The 17318-nt window shown below is 42.3% G+C and overlaps 1 protein-coding gene across 1 annotated transcript in view; it reads right to left on the bottom strand.

Annotated features, from left to right (window-relative positions):
* Positions 1-1334: 1334 nt before the first annotated feature.
* ARHGEF26 (Rho guanine nucleotide exchange factor 26) overlaps positions 1335-17318 on the bottom strand; it is a 141130-nt gene continuing 125146 nt past the window's right edge. Inside the window, exons 13-15 of the mRNA XM_075202022.1 lie at positions 7127-7194; positions 4030-4134; positions 1335-3452 (exon numbers count right to left, since the gene is read on the bottom strand). Coding sequence (XP_075058123.1) covers positions 3310-3452; positions 4030-4134; positions 7127-7194 — 316 coding nt within the window. The 3' untranslated portion in view covers positions 1335-3309. The remainder of the gene's footprint in view (positions 3453-4029; positions 4135-7126; positions 7195-17318) is intronic.

The following is a 17318-nucleotide window of genomic DNA, read 5'->3' as shown; positions in this document are numbered from 1 at the left end:
GTTAGGCCTTTGCAAGATCCCCTATTATTCTAAATCACAATTGCTCCATTTACACCTTTTTCAATACAGTTCACTGAAGTACTGTATTCATTAGAGGCACAAGAAGTATGGCTTTCTTCTGTCGCATCCTCTATATCTAGGAATACAACACAGATTAAGATCAGATCACATTTACAACTGAATATTTCTGGAATGCAGATAATTCCAGAGGATTCAAAAACATTTACAAATATTTGAATTTGGCTGCATGAAGAAAAGTTACTCAATTTGGTTCCTTTGGAAAACGAAAATATATGGAAACTCAAAACTTTTTGTTTTCTGCATATTTAAATATATGCTTAATGCTCTATTTAGTCACACTTTAGCCATAACTGGTGAATTTAACAATCTTGCAACTGGAAGATTTTGAGAAGATCAATTTGCTGCTTTGTATACTTAAACAATTATGGTCTATGTAAAGGGACATCAACCAGTCAAAATATTTGGTTGAAGAAGAAGGGACGTAATGTCTGTTCCATCTTCACTTCATTCCATATTTGGCCATTCTGAGTTGCCATTATGTTCATTATCATATGTGGCTGTACTATTTGTACTGTAATAATTCTGAATTATTTTTAAATGTGTAGTTATAAGCAATTTATTATCTCGAACTTAGTAAATTACAGGCTAAGTAAAATTGTTCTGGCTTCCACAGAAAAGGAAGTGCAGGTCACATTTTTTACTGCAACATCAGTCTTTGGGGTACATCAATCTTTGGGTGGAAATGTCGTCACTTAACCTGCTGACACGTCGGCATGCTAAATGCCGACACTTCCATTGTGCTGACGGGTTGACAATGTCACTAGTGTGATTAGCGACATTCACGAGGTTGCCAATCACAATGCTGACATTAAAAGAGCAATGCCGCCGCACCCGGCAGCGTTGATGTTTTAATACCGGCATTGTGATTGGCGACATGCTGACAATATGATTGCCACCGACTCTTTCAGCTCTGTATAGAGCAGGCCTGTCCAACCTGCGGCCCTCCAGATGTTTGTGAAACTACAAGTCCCAGCATGCCCTTCCAGCTATGAACAGGTTGTCTACTGGCAAAGCATGCTGGGGCTTGTAGTTTCACAACACCTGGAGGGCCGCAGGTTGGACAGGTCTGGTATAGAGGATGATTTGGTGGGTCTCCCGTCGTCACAAGCTCCTGCTGGCAGTGTTTTGGAGCCTGAAAACCGGACCATGGTAAGTAACTGTTTTGGACGGGGTTTTACTGAAGATATTTCATCCACAACTGAAAGAGCTTGCTGATGACACATGAGACATAGTAACCGCATAACTCCAAGATCTACATTCTTCAAATCTTTTATATACAGTGGTAAAATATAACAGTATTCTGTATTAGAACTTGAATACAATGTCATTAATCTAACATGGAAATTAAACAGTGACAGGTCTCCAGTTTACAACTTACAATGATATACATATGTTCAACAAGAGAAATAAGGCACGTGGCTCTTGGTGCCAAAACATTTGATAAGGTTAAGACCCACACTGCCACGTCATTGGAAACTGGTTTGCACAGCTAGGCATGGTCTCATTTAACTTACATATAATCCATACAGATACAAAACTATGTAAACAATGTCCCTTTATAAAGAGTAACACAGATAAAGGTATACTGGGCTGACCAGCTGATGTGACTGGGGAGGCACAAGTTTAAGACATCTGGTCATCACTCTAGATTTTGAATCAATTGTTAACATAGGAATGGGACAAAAATAAAGTGTGCGATATCTGTTGACAAATGAAGTTGCAGTTTTTCTAAGCTTATTTGTTTTTAAAATCATCCTATTTGTGCAACTATAATAGTTTGATCTGGTGATTTTAACATTATTCATTTTAGCCATATATAAGACCGATTAATAATTGACCCCTTTTTGTAAAGGATACATGTGCCACATCTTATAGCAGGGAAACAGATGGAAAAGACATTGTCACTTATTTGTCCTTATCCAGGTCAACATCTGACTTGTCGTCGTCCTTGGTTACTGGGGCAAGACTGAGAGCGCCCAGAATCGGAACCCTAACTCACAAGCAGTATGTATGTATGTATGTATGTATGTATGTATGTAATGCCATACTAAAGAACTTTTATCAAAGAGAGTAGGCAGGAAGTCGGGGTGACCTGCTGGCATCAGTGTGTTTTTGGGTCCTGCTTTGGTTCTTTCAGACATGTAATGTGTTGTCTGTAGGAAGTCAGGCTTACATATATCAGACAGAGACCTGGGGGTAACTATATAAAGCTGATAGTTTACAGCAGGTTTGAAAAGTGGAGATGTTGCCTATAGCAAACCAATCAGATTCTAGTTATCATTTATAACATGCTGGAAACTCAGCTTGATACATTTACTCCTAGGTATGTGTGTGTGGATGTATAATAGTAGTGAAAAAAAAAAAATTTTATATATATATATATATATATATATATATATATATATATATTACACTATATTTTAGTTTTCCAATTTATTTGCTTATGACTTTTCAAATAAAATATAAGTGCTACTTTTCTATAACATCAGGAATTTGTCATTGAATGCCAATTCTTTGTCACCCAATGCACAACGTAGTTTTTACAGTAAAATAAGTAACAGCAGCAAATATGGAACTGTGCTGGGTAATGTAATTGTCAAATATTTAACTGGGAACTCTTATTTGTATAGACTAGAGCAAAGAAAATGGTCAAAACCTTATTGCTGTCCACATTATTGCCTGGATACATAAACTCAACCATTCATATGACATTTTAATATTCTAATTACTAATGTGCTTTTAAAATGTACCTTTTCACATCTGAAGACCCATTTGTAATTCACTTGTATTTCTAAGTATGAACATCATGTTTCCCCTCACTTCCTATGAACCATGTAATCGGGGGAGGATTCTGTGACCTCCTTCCTTAGTGCAATGCAGGATTCTTTCATAGAAGGTGATTTAAGAATCTGAGAAGTCTCCATCTATTCAGTGTACAGTACAGTTATTTCCTGCCTTGCTGTGTTTAAAAGCCTAATCTATAAACTCTCTCTTGTGAATTCCAGAGATAAAAGAGGGGGTAAAAAGTGTGAACTGATAAATTGGGAGCTGTGTGATGTCTTTAGTCCAAACAGAGAGCTTAATTGACTTGTCCATTGCTAGGTTGTCCCACTGTTCGAAGACAGAAGCATATGGTAGCTCATTCCCTCTTACTTCCCTACACACAGTGCTGCTACTATAGTGCAAATCCTGCAGTAAAGAAATGACCAATAACAAGACCTTGGGGGTCTACACATTAGTTTCCAGTGCAAGCAACCGTCCCATTCGTTCCATGTTCTTTTCTACTGTAGCCCGACATGTTATTTCCTTTGCACATTCAATAGGAAACCAGCCTCTTTCGCCATCCCTCAGTCTTTCCCCTTCATACCAGCCTGGAGACAATAAAAAAAAAAGGATTATTATCAAATTGTGTATTATATTGTAAGTTTGAGATTTACATAGCTGCCGACCTTGTAAAATAAGGTACACTGTGTTGTGGGCCAGCTGCAAGTTCGCACATTGGTGCACTACCCTCCTATGACATGGTTACTGAACTTTGAGTATGTAATTTGTTTGCAACTTAATTACTCATCAATTAATATTATCTCAAAGCCCAGAGAATAAAAGCAGATCGTGAACAGTGAATTCTCAATATACAGAATAAGAGAAATAATTTTATAAAAAGTAGGGACATATTCTTAAAACCCACCCATGCAAACTGAAGACAATTTGCCGCTATTGGTTTTGCATTTATGTGGTAGCCATATGGTAATTTTAATGTGTTAACAGTAAGTTCAATTATTATCATCTTTCAGGACAAACACAATAATAGGTATTCTCCCCCTAGTGGATTTTCTGTATAACAAGATGAAGCTTTATACTCCATATTGTAATGTCTTTATTTTTATGTAGATAAACTGTGTTGAAAGTCAAGAAACAAATTGCATGTTTATATTAGACTACACCCACCGTCATTTATTTTCTGATAAACCAGAACAACATCAGCGACTTGTAGTGATAATTCATCTGGCTGCTTTGCTGTGTAGGTCCGAATAATCTCTACTTGAGTTAAAGCTATGATAATATAGAAAATAAAGAATAAGCATTTTAAATAAGCTGCAATAGGCGGTTTGACTAAAAAAATAAAGAAAGAATCCCATGTGCTTAGATGATTATACTTTATCAATTGTACAACATTCAGTATTTTGTTTTTGCAATATCGATGTCAACTTGGTTAATTCAGTGTTTTCATGAAATTATGCCCAATCACCATTATTATATGTTCTCATTTAAATGGGTTCTAAATACCATCCTTAAATATTTAAGGATACATTTCCAGAGAAAACTTAAAATATTCAATACAATCCCCAATTATGTTTTTGAAGTGAAAATAATTAAAAGGATAAATAATACCAACAAATGTCTGTGTGGTTATAAGTGATGTGGTTGGAGGGCGGCTCCACCTATCCCTCTAATTTATTTACAGTCTATATAAAATGTTTAGCAGAGAGTTTTACGGTTATGGAGCAACAGCTGAGTTTAATTTTAGATAACGAGACGGCTATTTAACAGTTTTCACAAACAAGATTAGGAAGCATGGAGATGTTTCTTATGAATCTAATGGTGGAAATTCACAAAAGTGGCGACTGTAAAAACAAAATATGGAAAAAAAAAAAGCTGATCTTGGTGGTTGCCTCAAGCGCAGATTCAATGCCAAATGTTGGCACACATGTAGCATGGTTGGAAGATTAATACTGCACACAGGCCAACTGCGGTCATTCATGGCATTGACCAACATGCCTGGTACTGATAAAAATCAATTTTGATAAGATTATCAGGACTTGTGATCGTTTCTGGCCCCACATGGTAAACTCTTTCAAAAACTGAAATGTTAATACTGCCCTATGTATTTGGGCTGCAGCTGTGCCAGATTTCTTTCCAGTAGAGCAGCCAGGATTCTAAGGAAGTATGCCAGTGAGCTGCTTCCTGGAGAATCCAAGGAGCAAAGCTTCAACGCTGAGCTCAAAGAGCTATGGAAGTAGGGCGATTGTACCGTTGGATCTGGCTACTATCGTTACGGAACCAATTTTGGTTGATGGGCGCACTGGGCAGTTGCTTAGGGTCCCCATGAGTATAGGGGCACCATAGGCTTGACAACTTTTCAATACATTATTCCGGGAGACTTATTCAGAACCTTCAAACTGTTAGAATTGAGCTCCACGCTCCCTCTCCTAATTAGCAGCCAATTTCCCAGTCTAGTGGAGAGAATAAGTGAAGCAGGAGCCTCATGACTGCGCATGCCAAAACCGGAAGTTCGCACTTCCGACTGTCAGAGGACAGACACAGTCTGTAGGAGCTGTGTACCATTATATCTAAGTCCCATAGCCTTATACGAGTAACTGAAGACTCTCCCATAGCTACTCTAGGAGAGGAGTCTGCCCATATTAATAATCCTGCACTCTCCGTGCAGAGAGTGCACTATAATAAAGAGTCTGCACCTGAACATATAAGTGTATACAGGAACCTGCATGATATGGCATATACAACTGCATTATTACAACTGTGAGTACATGCATCAACTGTTTGTTGCAAGTTCAATAAACCTGCTTAAGTTTAACATCCATCCAACACTACTGACACCTTTTACAAATACTAAAAAGGTATAAACAATACAAACCCTCTTTATTAAAACATTTCGGTGGACTAATTACCTCAATATCAGCTATACATGCGATCTTTGTTGGAGGTACCAATAAATATAAGCTCAATTTTATTGATAATTTACATTTTTATTCCTGAGAGTGGTTGTGCAGGTAGGGTCACAGTGCACTACTTTGCCCAGGGGAGCACCAAACCCCAAAGCAAGTCTCCCTGAAGATACTTTAGGTGGAGATTTAAAAATGAATCTTGCAGCCCATACTGAGTGACACCGGCGTGGAAAGGGGACTAAGCCTCCCTCATCCTGGTATTACGCGAGCAGGTGGGAAAAACATAGACCTTTGCCAATGAATGTAATGATAACACTGAACTGGGACCAGACTGATCCACATGCAAGATCAGAGAACCAACCTGCCGTGGAGCTGGTTTACCCCCTGCCAAACTGTGTTTAAAATTTGTATTAAAAAAAATGCAGCAAAACCCCAGGTAAAAAGTGTGACTGTCTGTGCATGTTGTATCATCACTACATTGTTGTTGTTTTTAACAGCACCAGCTGGCCTGCATTGAACCTAGCGTCCTGGGTTTAATGCTCTGCCCGGTACCCTACAGTCCTAATCCAAAGTAAGCAGGTAGGAAAAACCAACCATAGTCACCACTACACACATCACCCAGAAGTAACCAGTTCTAAGTGTCAGTGAATGAGCCTGGGGCTTTCATCGAATATACTTCCACAACTGTTGGGCAATCACCACTTACATACAGTCAGTAAGGTATTGATATTAAGTGGAACCCCAAAGCAAATGTGTAAGAAAAAACAACACCTACCAAAAAAGGTGCAGACTAAGCTTCATATACTTGAAATTAGTATAACATTATTTAGTGGTCCCATCCTTTTTTTTTTTTATCTTGTGACACATTTCCAAATTAACTTTACTCAAGTAACGCTAACAGTGTTATTTTTAGAAAATAATATGACAATAAAATCACATATCACACCTGAGTCTTTGTGACACATCAACGTGACTAGACACACTGGTTAGAATGCAATGCATTACCAATGATATAATGTACAAATCATCATGAAACTGATACAATTTAGGTCATGATAAAAATATAAAAAATATGAACCCTTGGACTAAATGCTATCCATATTGAAGCAAATGCTTTACAATTTCAGGTGAATATAATGGTTAAGAAAGGGGAAAAAAAATTATTACACTGATGCTTTGTGAAGTGTACCCAGAGTCACTGAAGGTACAACACCAGTAAATCTAGTTTTGTGTGTCAGAAATCTACAGAAACAGTGGTTGAATATCATCATCAAGCTACAACTCAACACATAATAGTTCACCAATTGAACAGCAGGGGGTAGTGTGAGAAAGTAAAATATCTAGTTAAAAATTCTTACTTGTTCTATCCATGCATGTTTTTTCTTTGCTCTGACCCAATGCTGTGATCCAACGCGCTCGGTCACTTCTGCAAAATACAAATTGTGATCAAGAGGTTATTCACCTCATGACTCCACTCTTATCATTATAAGATTCAGACAAAGTTGGGATTATATATCAATAACACAACTAATAAAATAAAAACATTGTCAGAGAGAGACAGCAAACATAAATTTATATATATATATATATATATATATATATATATATATATATATATATATATATATATATCAATGCTTAGTGGAAATAATAATTATTTCAGTAAGGTACTACCGATACACAATGTGCAGTAGCAATGACATGACCATAACACCTACCTATAAATGTGGCTTAATACAGACAATTATTCCAAATGCATTCATAAAGACTATAGTAATCTGTAGATATAAAATATTTTATGACTGATTCTAGCTGCCTGTCAAATAAAAGGATCAAGTATCCAGATCAAAATAGACCTAAGCTATTTTATATGGAGTGACAAGAAACAAAATTTAGACAGCAATGTGAGACATTAAACTATAACATACTTGATAAACTGCATTTGTTACCTAGAAGAACTAAAGTTTAATATATAAGGGAAGTATTGGTTATGGCAGCGGTTCCCAAAGTGCGCGCAGCGGCTCCCAGGGGTGCCGCGGCCAGGAAGAAACCTCCCCCCACCCCAAAAAAAAAAATCAACTTACCAATCCGGCAGCCCTGAGGACCATGCATCCTCCTCCTTCCTCGCTTCTCACTGAATGTTGGGCGTGACGTAATCACGTCCAACATATTCAGTGAGAAGCGACAGGAGAGAAGGATGCCTGGTCCCAGGCGCCGTCGAATTGGTAATAAGACAGAAGAGAGAGAGGAAAGAAGGCCAAGTATGGTAAGTAAAGGAAGGGGAGGGGTAATGGTGATAGGAAACAGCAATGGAGGGGCAAAAGAATGAAGGAGGGGCACAGAGTGATGATTTTTGTACATGTTTTATTTTGTTTGATTTTATTCCTCTTAATATTAGCTGTAAATTATTCTTTGACAGAAATATAATTGAAAATATATAAAAAATATTCTTTTCCCTTGGATTCATGTGTATTTTTGCAAACAACTTACTAAGTATTTCTGTCTTGACCTAAATACTTATTACGTTATTTTGACCCAACTACTTATAAAATGGGACTGCTCTGTAATTATTTTGGAGGGGTGCCTTGAAAAAATTATGGAGACTAAGGATGCCACGAACTGAAAAAGTTTAGAGGTGAAAGGATTTACATCACAAACTCATGCAAGGAAAACGCCATTTCTGGACATATGTTCAGTAAGACATCTTAACATGTGTCCTGCTGTAAAACACTAGCATTTGTGGCAGGCTCATATCAGGCATACAAATGTGTATACTTATGCCTCACAATAGCCTAGAGAGCCTTGACAGTATTAGTAGTACATGCTAAAGTCACATTATGCTATTTGTATACAATATAATATTGCACTGAAGTGGCACACACACAAGAGAATACTATCTGAACAGTGTTATGGAAATTATGAGAGAGGCCATTAGCCGAAGGAGTTTAAAATCATGTGTTGTGAGCTGATAATGTTACTCACCACTGGGGGTTTTTTAAGGATGTAGTGTAATCAGCCAATTAGGAAGGAAGTGGGAGTGTCGTGGAAAGAATATATCAAGCAGTGTGAGAAGGAGAGAGCTTCCTGTTTCCTGGATCCGGAGAAGCTGCAGCATCAGGCTTAGTATCTGGCTCCTCTTTATTTGTAGTTTTATCTATCGTGGTTTGTTTTTGCTTTCTCTACCTCTCTCCCTGTTCTCTCCTTTTCTTTTGTCTGCTTCTCCTGCCTATTTTTCCCCCTTTTTTCTTTACTTTGTCCTCCTTTCCCCAGCATGGCATCATCCCGCCCTAGAAGGTCCCGCTCCATTCCCGCCAGGTTCGCGGGGTCCCCTCCCCCCCCGTCGTCGCTGGCTGCGACTTCAGCCCCAGCAGTTCCCCCTGGTCCCCCCCGTACTGCCCAGTTGCCTGTATGCCCCCCGGGTACTCCCGGCGGAGGCATTAGCCTGTCCATAAGGGCAGCCGCCCGCCGCCCACGTGATTCGGCCGCCGCGAGTGTGTCTCGCGGGGCGGGGCCGGGTCGCGCACGGAGGTCCAGGGCTCCGGAGCGGGCGGTGAGGCCGCTCGTGTCCGGAGCCGTCCACCGCATTAGGCAGGCTGCCAGAACCCGAGGCAGGGGATCGCCTTCCCCCGCGCCTGGGGTTCCCTCCGTGGCCTCGCCTGCTTTAGCCCCCCCTCCCTCCTCCGTCGGGTCTTCTGACTCTCCCGCCATCCCTCCTGGTCATGGGGCTAGCAGTGTGGTCCTGGGCCAGCCTGCGGTGGAGCAGGGCCAGGGGTCCCCTTATAGAGGCCTGGGGCCCGTTATTGTCCATCCTGTTTGTTCTCCGGGGTCACTAGGTCCGGGGGCGGTTTCAGGGTCCCCCTACTTGGCTTCTTCTGGGCAACAGTTTCCTGGGTTTCAGCCTCATTCCCTCCATCATCCGTCCCAACTGGCCCCCCCCCCTTCTTTCTCCCTCTCAACCCCCTTTCCTCCCTGTCCTCCTCCCAGGTTAGGGACCCCCCCCCCCTCCCCCCTCCTCTTCCTCCCCCCTCCTTTTTTCCATGGACTCCTTGCATCAGGCTGGGGTGGGGATATCATCCAACAGGGCCCCTGGTTTGCTGGGCCCAGCCCCGGTGGGTTTCCCCCTAGGGATGGGGGGTTCTGCCCATCAGCAGTCCCCTTCTGTTTGTTCGGCTCCTAATCGATCAATGGCCCCTGACACAGCCGTGATGTGGCCGTTGCAGCAACATGTCGGCCAGCAACACAGGGTGGAGGGACCCGCCCCCTCTTGGTCATTACCGTACCCCCCTAGAGGTTATGGGTCTGTAGTGGAAGCGGGGAATTTGTGGTCGGCCCCTTATCCAGCCTTAGCGGGTCAGTACGTGCATTCTTATCCTCAACCCTCCTTGTTTAATAGTTCTAGCGTTTCTGGTACGGATTCGTTTTCTCTGGTTAGACAACAAGGAAGTAGGGATCAAGGGGTTCCCCCTCAAGCGGGTTTCCTAGGTCACCTCATGGTTCCCCCCCCGGTGCCTACCCCGGATGGGGTTCCTACTCAACAGTTGCATAACCTGTCTTCCCCACGTGCTAACATGTCTTCTTATCCAGTTTCACAGATGCAGCCATCTTCAGTCGCAGGGCAGACGGGCGTGGACGGAGCAGGGTCGCAGCTCCAACAGGAAGAGGCAGCGGGGACTTCGACAGGGCAGCAGGGGTCGCACCAAGTCGTTTCGGAAGGCGAGGGCGGAGCGAGATTGGATCTGCAGGAGGCGCAGGGAGCGGTCGGTGAGTTTGATGGTTCTACTGTAAGCAACACCTACATGTCCAGTTCTAGCGTAGCCACCACCAGTGATGAGTCAGCCCCATCTTCTCCCAGGCAGGGTCAGCGCAAGCTCATTAAAATTCTTAACACCCACTTCGGGGGAACTAAGAGGAAGAGCGTAGATCGGCGGGAGGCAGCGTCTCCCACTCCGGCTGGAGGTCCCCTAGTTAGATGTGAAAACACGGCATTGTTGATAGGAGTTAGGCGCAGCATGAGGCACAAGATCAAGAGAGGTCATTATGTTGATATATTTGAACTGACGAAGGTCGCTCAAAAGGAGTTGGCGGCTGCGTGCATGCGAGGGGGAGTCAGGGAGGATGCTTACAGGAACTTTTCGAACTGGCTGACAGGGTACTCCGTTTTCTCAGCTTGTTATTTGGAAACTAGACCTGATGCACTTATAGACGTATGGAAATACCTTCACCTTATTAATGAGATGCATAGTTGTGAACGCCCAGGTACCTGGAGATTGTACGATAAGCTGTTCCGCGAGAAGGTACACGGTCAGCTTTATATGCCCCTGGCTTTTAAGGATGTTGAGATCTGGTTAAGATTAAATAGAGCCCAGGTGTGGGAGGTGAGCATGGGGTACGGTCCCCCTCAGTTAGCCAGGTTTCCGTATGGGGGGAGACGAGGTGCTCCCCAGTCTTCAAAAAACCGTTGCTTCGCCTTTAACAATTCCTCATGCGGGAGGGGGGATTCGTGCCGGTATAGACACGTCTGCACCAATTGTAGAGGTAGTCATCCCCTTAAAGAATGCCCTAGGGGCTCCGTCGGAGTCGGTAGGGGACGGGGAGGGGCGGGGGGTTCTGTCTAAAGCGGACTCCCCCATTATATTCCCTATCCTCTGCAAATGGCTGTCCCTTTACCCAGATGCGGCGCAGGCCTCTTTTCTCAGGGAGGGTTTTCGCCTTGGTTTTCGTCTTCCCATAAATAGTGGGGTGGCGGGTACTGCCGCCAGAAACCTTCGCTCAGCGTATGCACACCCCGACATCCTAGCGGAAAAAGTAGGTAAAGAGATAGGCCTTGGGCGCATGGTGGGTCCTTTTTCATCCCCTCCCATTCAAGACTTAGTCATTTCCCCGGTGGGAATAGTACCTAAGAAGGCCCCAGGAAAATTTAGGTTAATCCAGCATTTATCTTACCCGGCGGGTAAGTCAGTTAATGATGCTATTGACCCCCAAATTAGCTCAGTGGTGTACCAGTCCTTTGATGATGCGTTAGCACTAGTGAGAGAATTTGGCAATGGTGCGCTTATGGCCAAGTTGGACATAGAATCGGCTTTTCGCCTCCTGCCGTTGCATCCAGAGTCCTTTAAATTTATGGGTTTTAGAATTCAGAACCGTTACTATGTGGATCGGTGCCTGCCAATGGGCTGTTCAGTATCGTGCGCATATTTTGAGGCGTTTAGTTCATTCCTCCATTGGTGTATCGGGGCAGGGACGGGACATCGCGGCATTGCGCATTATCTGGATGACTTCTTGTTTATAGGTCCGGCTAATTCCCCTAGTTGTAAGGAAACACTGTATGCTGCGCAAGCGTTATTTCGGGTGATGGGGGTGCCAGTAGCTGCAGACAAAACGGAGGGCCCGGCCACATGCCTGAGGTTTTTAGGTATCGAAATTGACACATTGGAAGGTTGTTGTCGCTTACCATCTGATAAAGTGGCAAAGTTACAATCCCTGATACGAGAGGTCTTGGCTGTTCCATCTTGTACGTTGCGTAAAGTTCAATCATTGCTAGGTTCTTTCAACTTTGCCTGCCGAGTAATACCCATGGGCCGAGTATTTTGTAGGAAGCTTCAGCTAGCAACGTCAGGCTTGCGTAGTCCCCATTCCCAGGTGCGTTTGTCGACAGAGATCAGGGAAGATCTAGGCATATGGAGTCGTTTTCTAGTGGTTTTTAACGGTGTGAGAGTATGGCCAGCACACGCAGTAGCTAGTACATCGTTGGATTTGCATACAGACGCATCAGGCTCGAAGGGTTTTGGTGCCTTTTTTCAAGGGGAATGGTGCGCGGCACCCTGGCCGGAATCATGGAGATCCGAAGGCCTGGTGCGAAATCTGTTAACGTTAGAGTTGTTTCCCATCGTTGTGGCTTTGGAGCTGTGGGCTGTCCGGTTGCGCGGCAGGAGCGTGGTTTTTTGGTGCGACAACTTAGGTGTGGTGCAGGCTATTAACAAGCAAAGCGCCTCCTCACGTACGGCGATTAATTTGCTCCGTGTCCTGGTGTTGAGGTGTTTAGAGTCTGATATTACCTTTCGGGCACGTCATGTTCCTGGCGTGGACAACCAAATAGCTGATGCTCTTTCCCGCTTTGAATGGCAGCGTTTTAGATCTCTGGCTCCACATGCAAGTTTAACTGGCTTACAGTGTCCTCCTTATGTTTGGCAGATGGTTCGTTAGGGATAAGGTGGCTAGCAGAAGCGTCCCTGGCTCCGGCAACTAGAAAATGTTATCAAGGGGCATGGGAACGTTGGTTGAGTTACTGCGCATCTTGCAACAGCGACACTTCAGGTCAGATTCCCTCCATTACGGGTTTTATGTGGAAGTGTTACAACGAAGGGGTTTCTAGAGCAAAAATGGGGTCCCTTTTGGCTGGTATTTCATTCACGGCTAAGTTGAACAACGCGCAGGATCCCACAAAGTCATTTATCATAACTAAAGCGCTGAAGGGTTGGTCCAGGATTCAGCCTATAACTAGCGACACACGCCGGCCGATTGACGGGCAAATTTTAGCCAGATTGATTGCGGCATTGCGTTATTTAGCTACAGATGACTATGAGGCTTTACTATTCGGGCTGGCTTTTTCAATGGCGTATCACGGAGCCTTTAGGGTTAGTGAGTTGGTAGCCAGATCTAAGAACGACATAGGGGGAGCTTTGTTGTTTAGAAATGTTATTTTACAAACTAATGGGATACGTTGTAAGATAGTCAAGTCCAAAACGGATCAGATAGGCAGAGGTCATTGGTTAGCGATTACGGAGCAGCAGGAAACATCCATATGCCCGGTCAAGCTGGCCAATCAATTCGCTAAAATTCGCCCCCCAGGGGAAGGTTTGTGGTTAAGTCATTCGGACAATACGCCAGTAACTAAATTTCAATTTAGTGCTTTGTTAAAACGGGCCCTTGGGGAGGTTGGCCTTAACCCTGTTGAATATGGCACGCATTCTTTCAGAATAGGGGCGGCCACCGCCGCTGCAGCCAGAGGGGCATCTGTCAATGAGATTCAAGCGCTAGGGAGATGGAAGTCACAGGCCTACAAGAAATATATCCGGCCGGATAAATGAGCCTTGTAAGGGCTCTTATATATATGGTCATGTTCTCTCCTTATGTCTCTCATGGTTCTTTATCGCTTTCATCTCTTCTTTTCTCATCTATCACTTGGTGACCCAGGGTTATGCTGCTCGCTGTGTTAAACGGGGGCATGGAGGGATTTTTCCTCTTGTTTTCCTTGGCAAGGCCTGATTAGTGTGTGCCTCCCGGGGCTTACAAGGGGTTTTTACCTACATATGGGTTACCAATTTTCCATTTCATTTTGTTAAGAATTAAAGAATAAAGATAATTTCAGCTTAGCGAGACAAAATAGATAAAAATAAATAAATAAATCAGTCAATAAACGAGACAAAATAGTTAAAATCAATTGCTTCTAGAACTAAAGATAGGGTCTTTTTTCCTTTTCCAATATTCGAATTTAGTTGGGGTGGCCCCTCTGGTAGGGAGGGGATACCTCAGCGAAGTGTTGAAATTGAAATAAAAATAAAAATAATATAGTTCTGTTTCTTAACACGGTTGTTTGGTGGATCAGTTCTCAGATACGGTTATGATTGATGAGACTATTCATTCTGTTTTAGGTTTTTCGGTGAAGAAGACAAGGATATGGGTCGTGGGTCATTCATTTATCTTTTGGGCTGCGAAGCACAGGATAGCGGAGAGGTGGTCCGGTTTCACACACCCAGTTGACATCCGCTGGTTGGGTAAAAGGGGCATGGTATGGGCGGCTTTGATTCCCACGTTAGGGGAAGAAATAGAAGTACACGGTACCCCGGATATAGTGGTCATTCATTTGGGAGGTAATGATGTAGGAAAGGGCAAATCCCTTGATTTAATCATTAATATTCGTGAAGATCTCGCACAGATACATGCCCGATGGCCTTCAATGAAGGTTTGTTGGTCCAACATTATACCTCGATTGTCCTGGAGATCATCTATCCCCCCGGCCACATTGATAAAGGTGGTTAAAAAGATAAATGGATACGCAAGGCAGAACATTAAGGGCACGCAGGGGGTTGTCATTAGTCATCCTGAGTTAACGGTAGACAAGAGGCATCTTTTTAGAGCAGATGGGGTTCATTTGTCGCCAGTAGGAACGGTTTTGTTCATAGAGAGGATTTTTTCAGAGCTCAAGGGTTTAGTTTTTTCTTTAGGTGGCGGGCCGCGTGGTCCGTAGGGCACTCGGCTGTGGCAGGAGAGCATGGCAGTCATAAGGTTGTTAAACATACGGTACTTAATGTGTTGGCAATATAGCCTTGGTTCCCTCAATGTTATTAGACTCGTTGGTACTCTTGTAAGGAGTATCAGGTTTTTGCCTAGAAAGGGCTTGACCAGTTTGAGTTCAGAGGGTATTGAGTTAATTTATAGTGTATAGTACCGGCCAATAGTTAAGGTGTTAACCTAGGTTGGTGGAAAGGAGGCGATCTTCCACCGTATTGGTTCATGTTGGTTTTAGATGGCTGCCCTTGCTCTTCGCCACCTCTATAAAGAAAAAGGTCCAAATTGCTTATAGCTTTTGATAGTATTGATAGATAAAATAAAATAAAGATAATTAAAATAAAATAAATAAACATATAATTTAAATAATAATTATGTAATAAAAGGACCTTTTTTATTCCAAACTTAAGTCGGTGTCCGTGTATTTATTTTATGGTTGTATATGTGGGGATGTTTTAAACAAAGAGGGGAATGCATTTGAAGGGTAATCAACACTATGCATTTTATTATGAGAGAGGCCATTAGCCGAAGGAGTTTAAAATCATGTGTTGTGAGCTGATAATGTTACTCACCACTGGGGTTTTTTTAAGGATGTAGTGTAATCAGCCAATTAGGAAGGAAGTGGGAGTGTCGTGGAAAGAATATATCAAGCAGTGTGAGAAGGAGAGAGCTTCCTGTTTCCTGGATCCGGAGACCCACCCACCCGCCCTGGTTCCAGGTTATTGGTTATATTCCCTCGTCACGAGGAGCGAGGTTTTTGAATGGCAGGAGAGCATGGCAGTTATATGGTTGTTAAACATACGGTACTTAATGTGTTGGCAATATAGCCTTGGTTCCCTCAATGTTATTAGACTCGTTGGTACTCTTGTAAGGAGTATCAGGTTTTTGCCTAGAAAGGGCTTGACCAGTTTGAGTTCAGAGGGTATTGAGTTAATTTATAGTGTATAGTACCGGCCAATAGTTAAGGTGTTAACCTAGGTTGGTGGAAAGGAGGCGATCTTCCACCGTATTGGTTCATGTTGGTTTTAGATGGCTGCCCTTGCTCTTCGCCACCTCTATAAAGAAAAAGGTCCGAATTGCTTATAGCTTTTGATAGTATTGATAGATAAAATAAAATAAAGATAATTAAAATAAAATAAATAAACATATAATTTAAATAATAATTATGTAATAAAAGGACCTTTTTTATTCCAAACTTAAGTCGGTGTCCGTGTATTTATTTTATGGTTGTATATGTGGGGATGTTTTAAACAAAGAGGGGAATGCATTTGAAGGGTAATCAACACTATGCATTTTATGAGTAAGCCGCTCTTTCCATATAAAATACAATTACATACAAATACAAAGTGAACTTCATATAATATAACTGCCACTTTCATGATTTGAGTACTATCAGTTGGAGGGGTCAATATGCAATCAGCCAATCAGAAGAGACTAGAGAGTTCTGCACGAGATACGTCTTCTGAAAGGCATATCTGCTGATGCATACACGTCTAATTGTGTCACAACTACGAGGAGCACACCCTACTGTACTGCCTACTCGTGCCCGCCCTGTTCCTGCTCTCCAGGCGTAGGGAGATACAAAACAAAGATACAAATAAAAGTGTGTACAAAGACGTATGTATATACATTTTTGGTACAAAAGCACTATGTAAATATTTTATGCAAGTAACAGACATACATCAACTTCTAAATGGGGCCACAAATCTCTTACATCCTCTTATAGTTAGTATGAAACAATTCAATAAGGATGAGAATAGTGGGGGCAGTGTAGACACTGGTTCATATTTAAGTGTAATTTATATGTTCAACCTATGGAATAATCACCTAGTTGAAAAGCCCTAGCATTGCAAATAACAAGCAATATCTAGATGTTTAATAAAGCACCAAGCTTTTACTCAGCTCTGTACTCTTTGTAAGAGCTACACTGATTTGACATACTAATGAAAACTGAAATAACAGTATGAAGAGGTCCCTGCTCCCAATCAGCAATACAGACCAGAACCATATATTATAAGTGGAAATTAGAAACAATTTCAATTAATTACAAATGCAGATATCACGGGGAAAAAAAAATCTTTCTTTTGGAGTCCATATCATAAGAAATGTATGTTTTCAAACTGTGTGCTATTGAATAAATATTGTTTTTATGTATAGGAGTATAATATTTTACATTACATAAAGATTATTCATAGCTTTCCTGTCCAGTTCTCCTTGGGGCAAAAGGCATTCAAACCCGTGTTGCCTGCTTATGTCTCATTG

Source organism: Mixophyes fleayi, chromosome 3 (genome assembly GCF_038048845.1).
Source record: "Mixophyes fleayi isolate aMixFle1 chromosome 3, aMixFle1.hap1, whole genome shotgun sequence".
In the NCBI taxonomy this organism is placed as follows: Eukaryota; Metazoa; Chordata; class Amphibia; order Anura; family Limnodynastidae; genus Mixophyes; species Mixophyes fleayi.
This window is presented reverse-complemented; position numbering and strand designations above follow the sequence as displayed.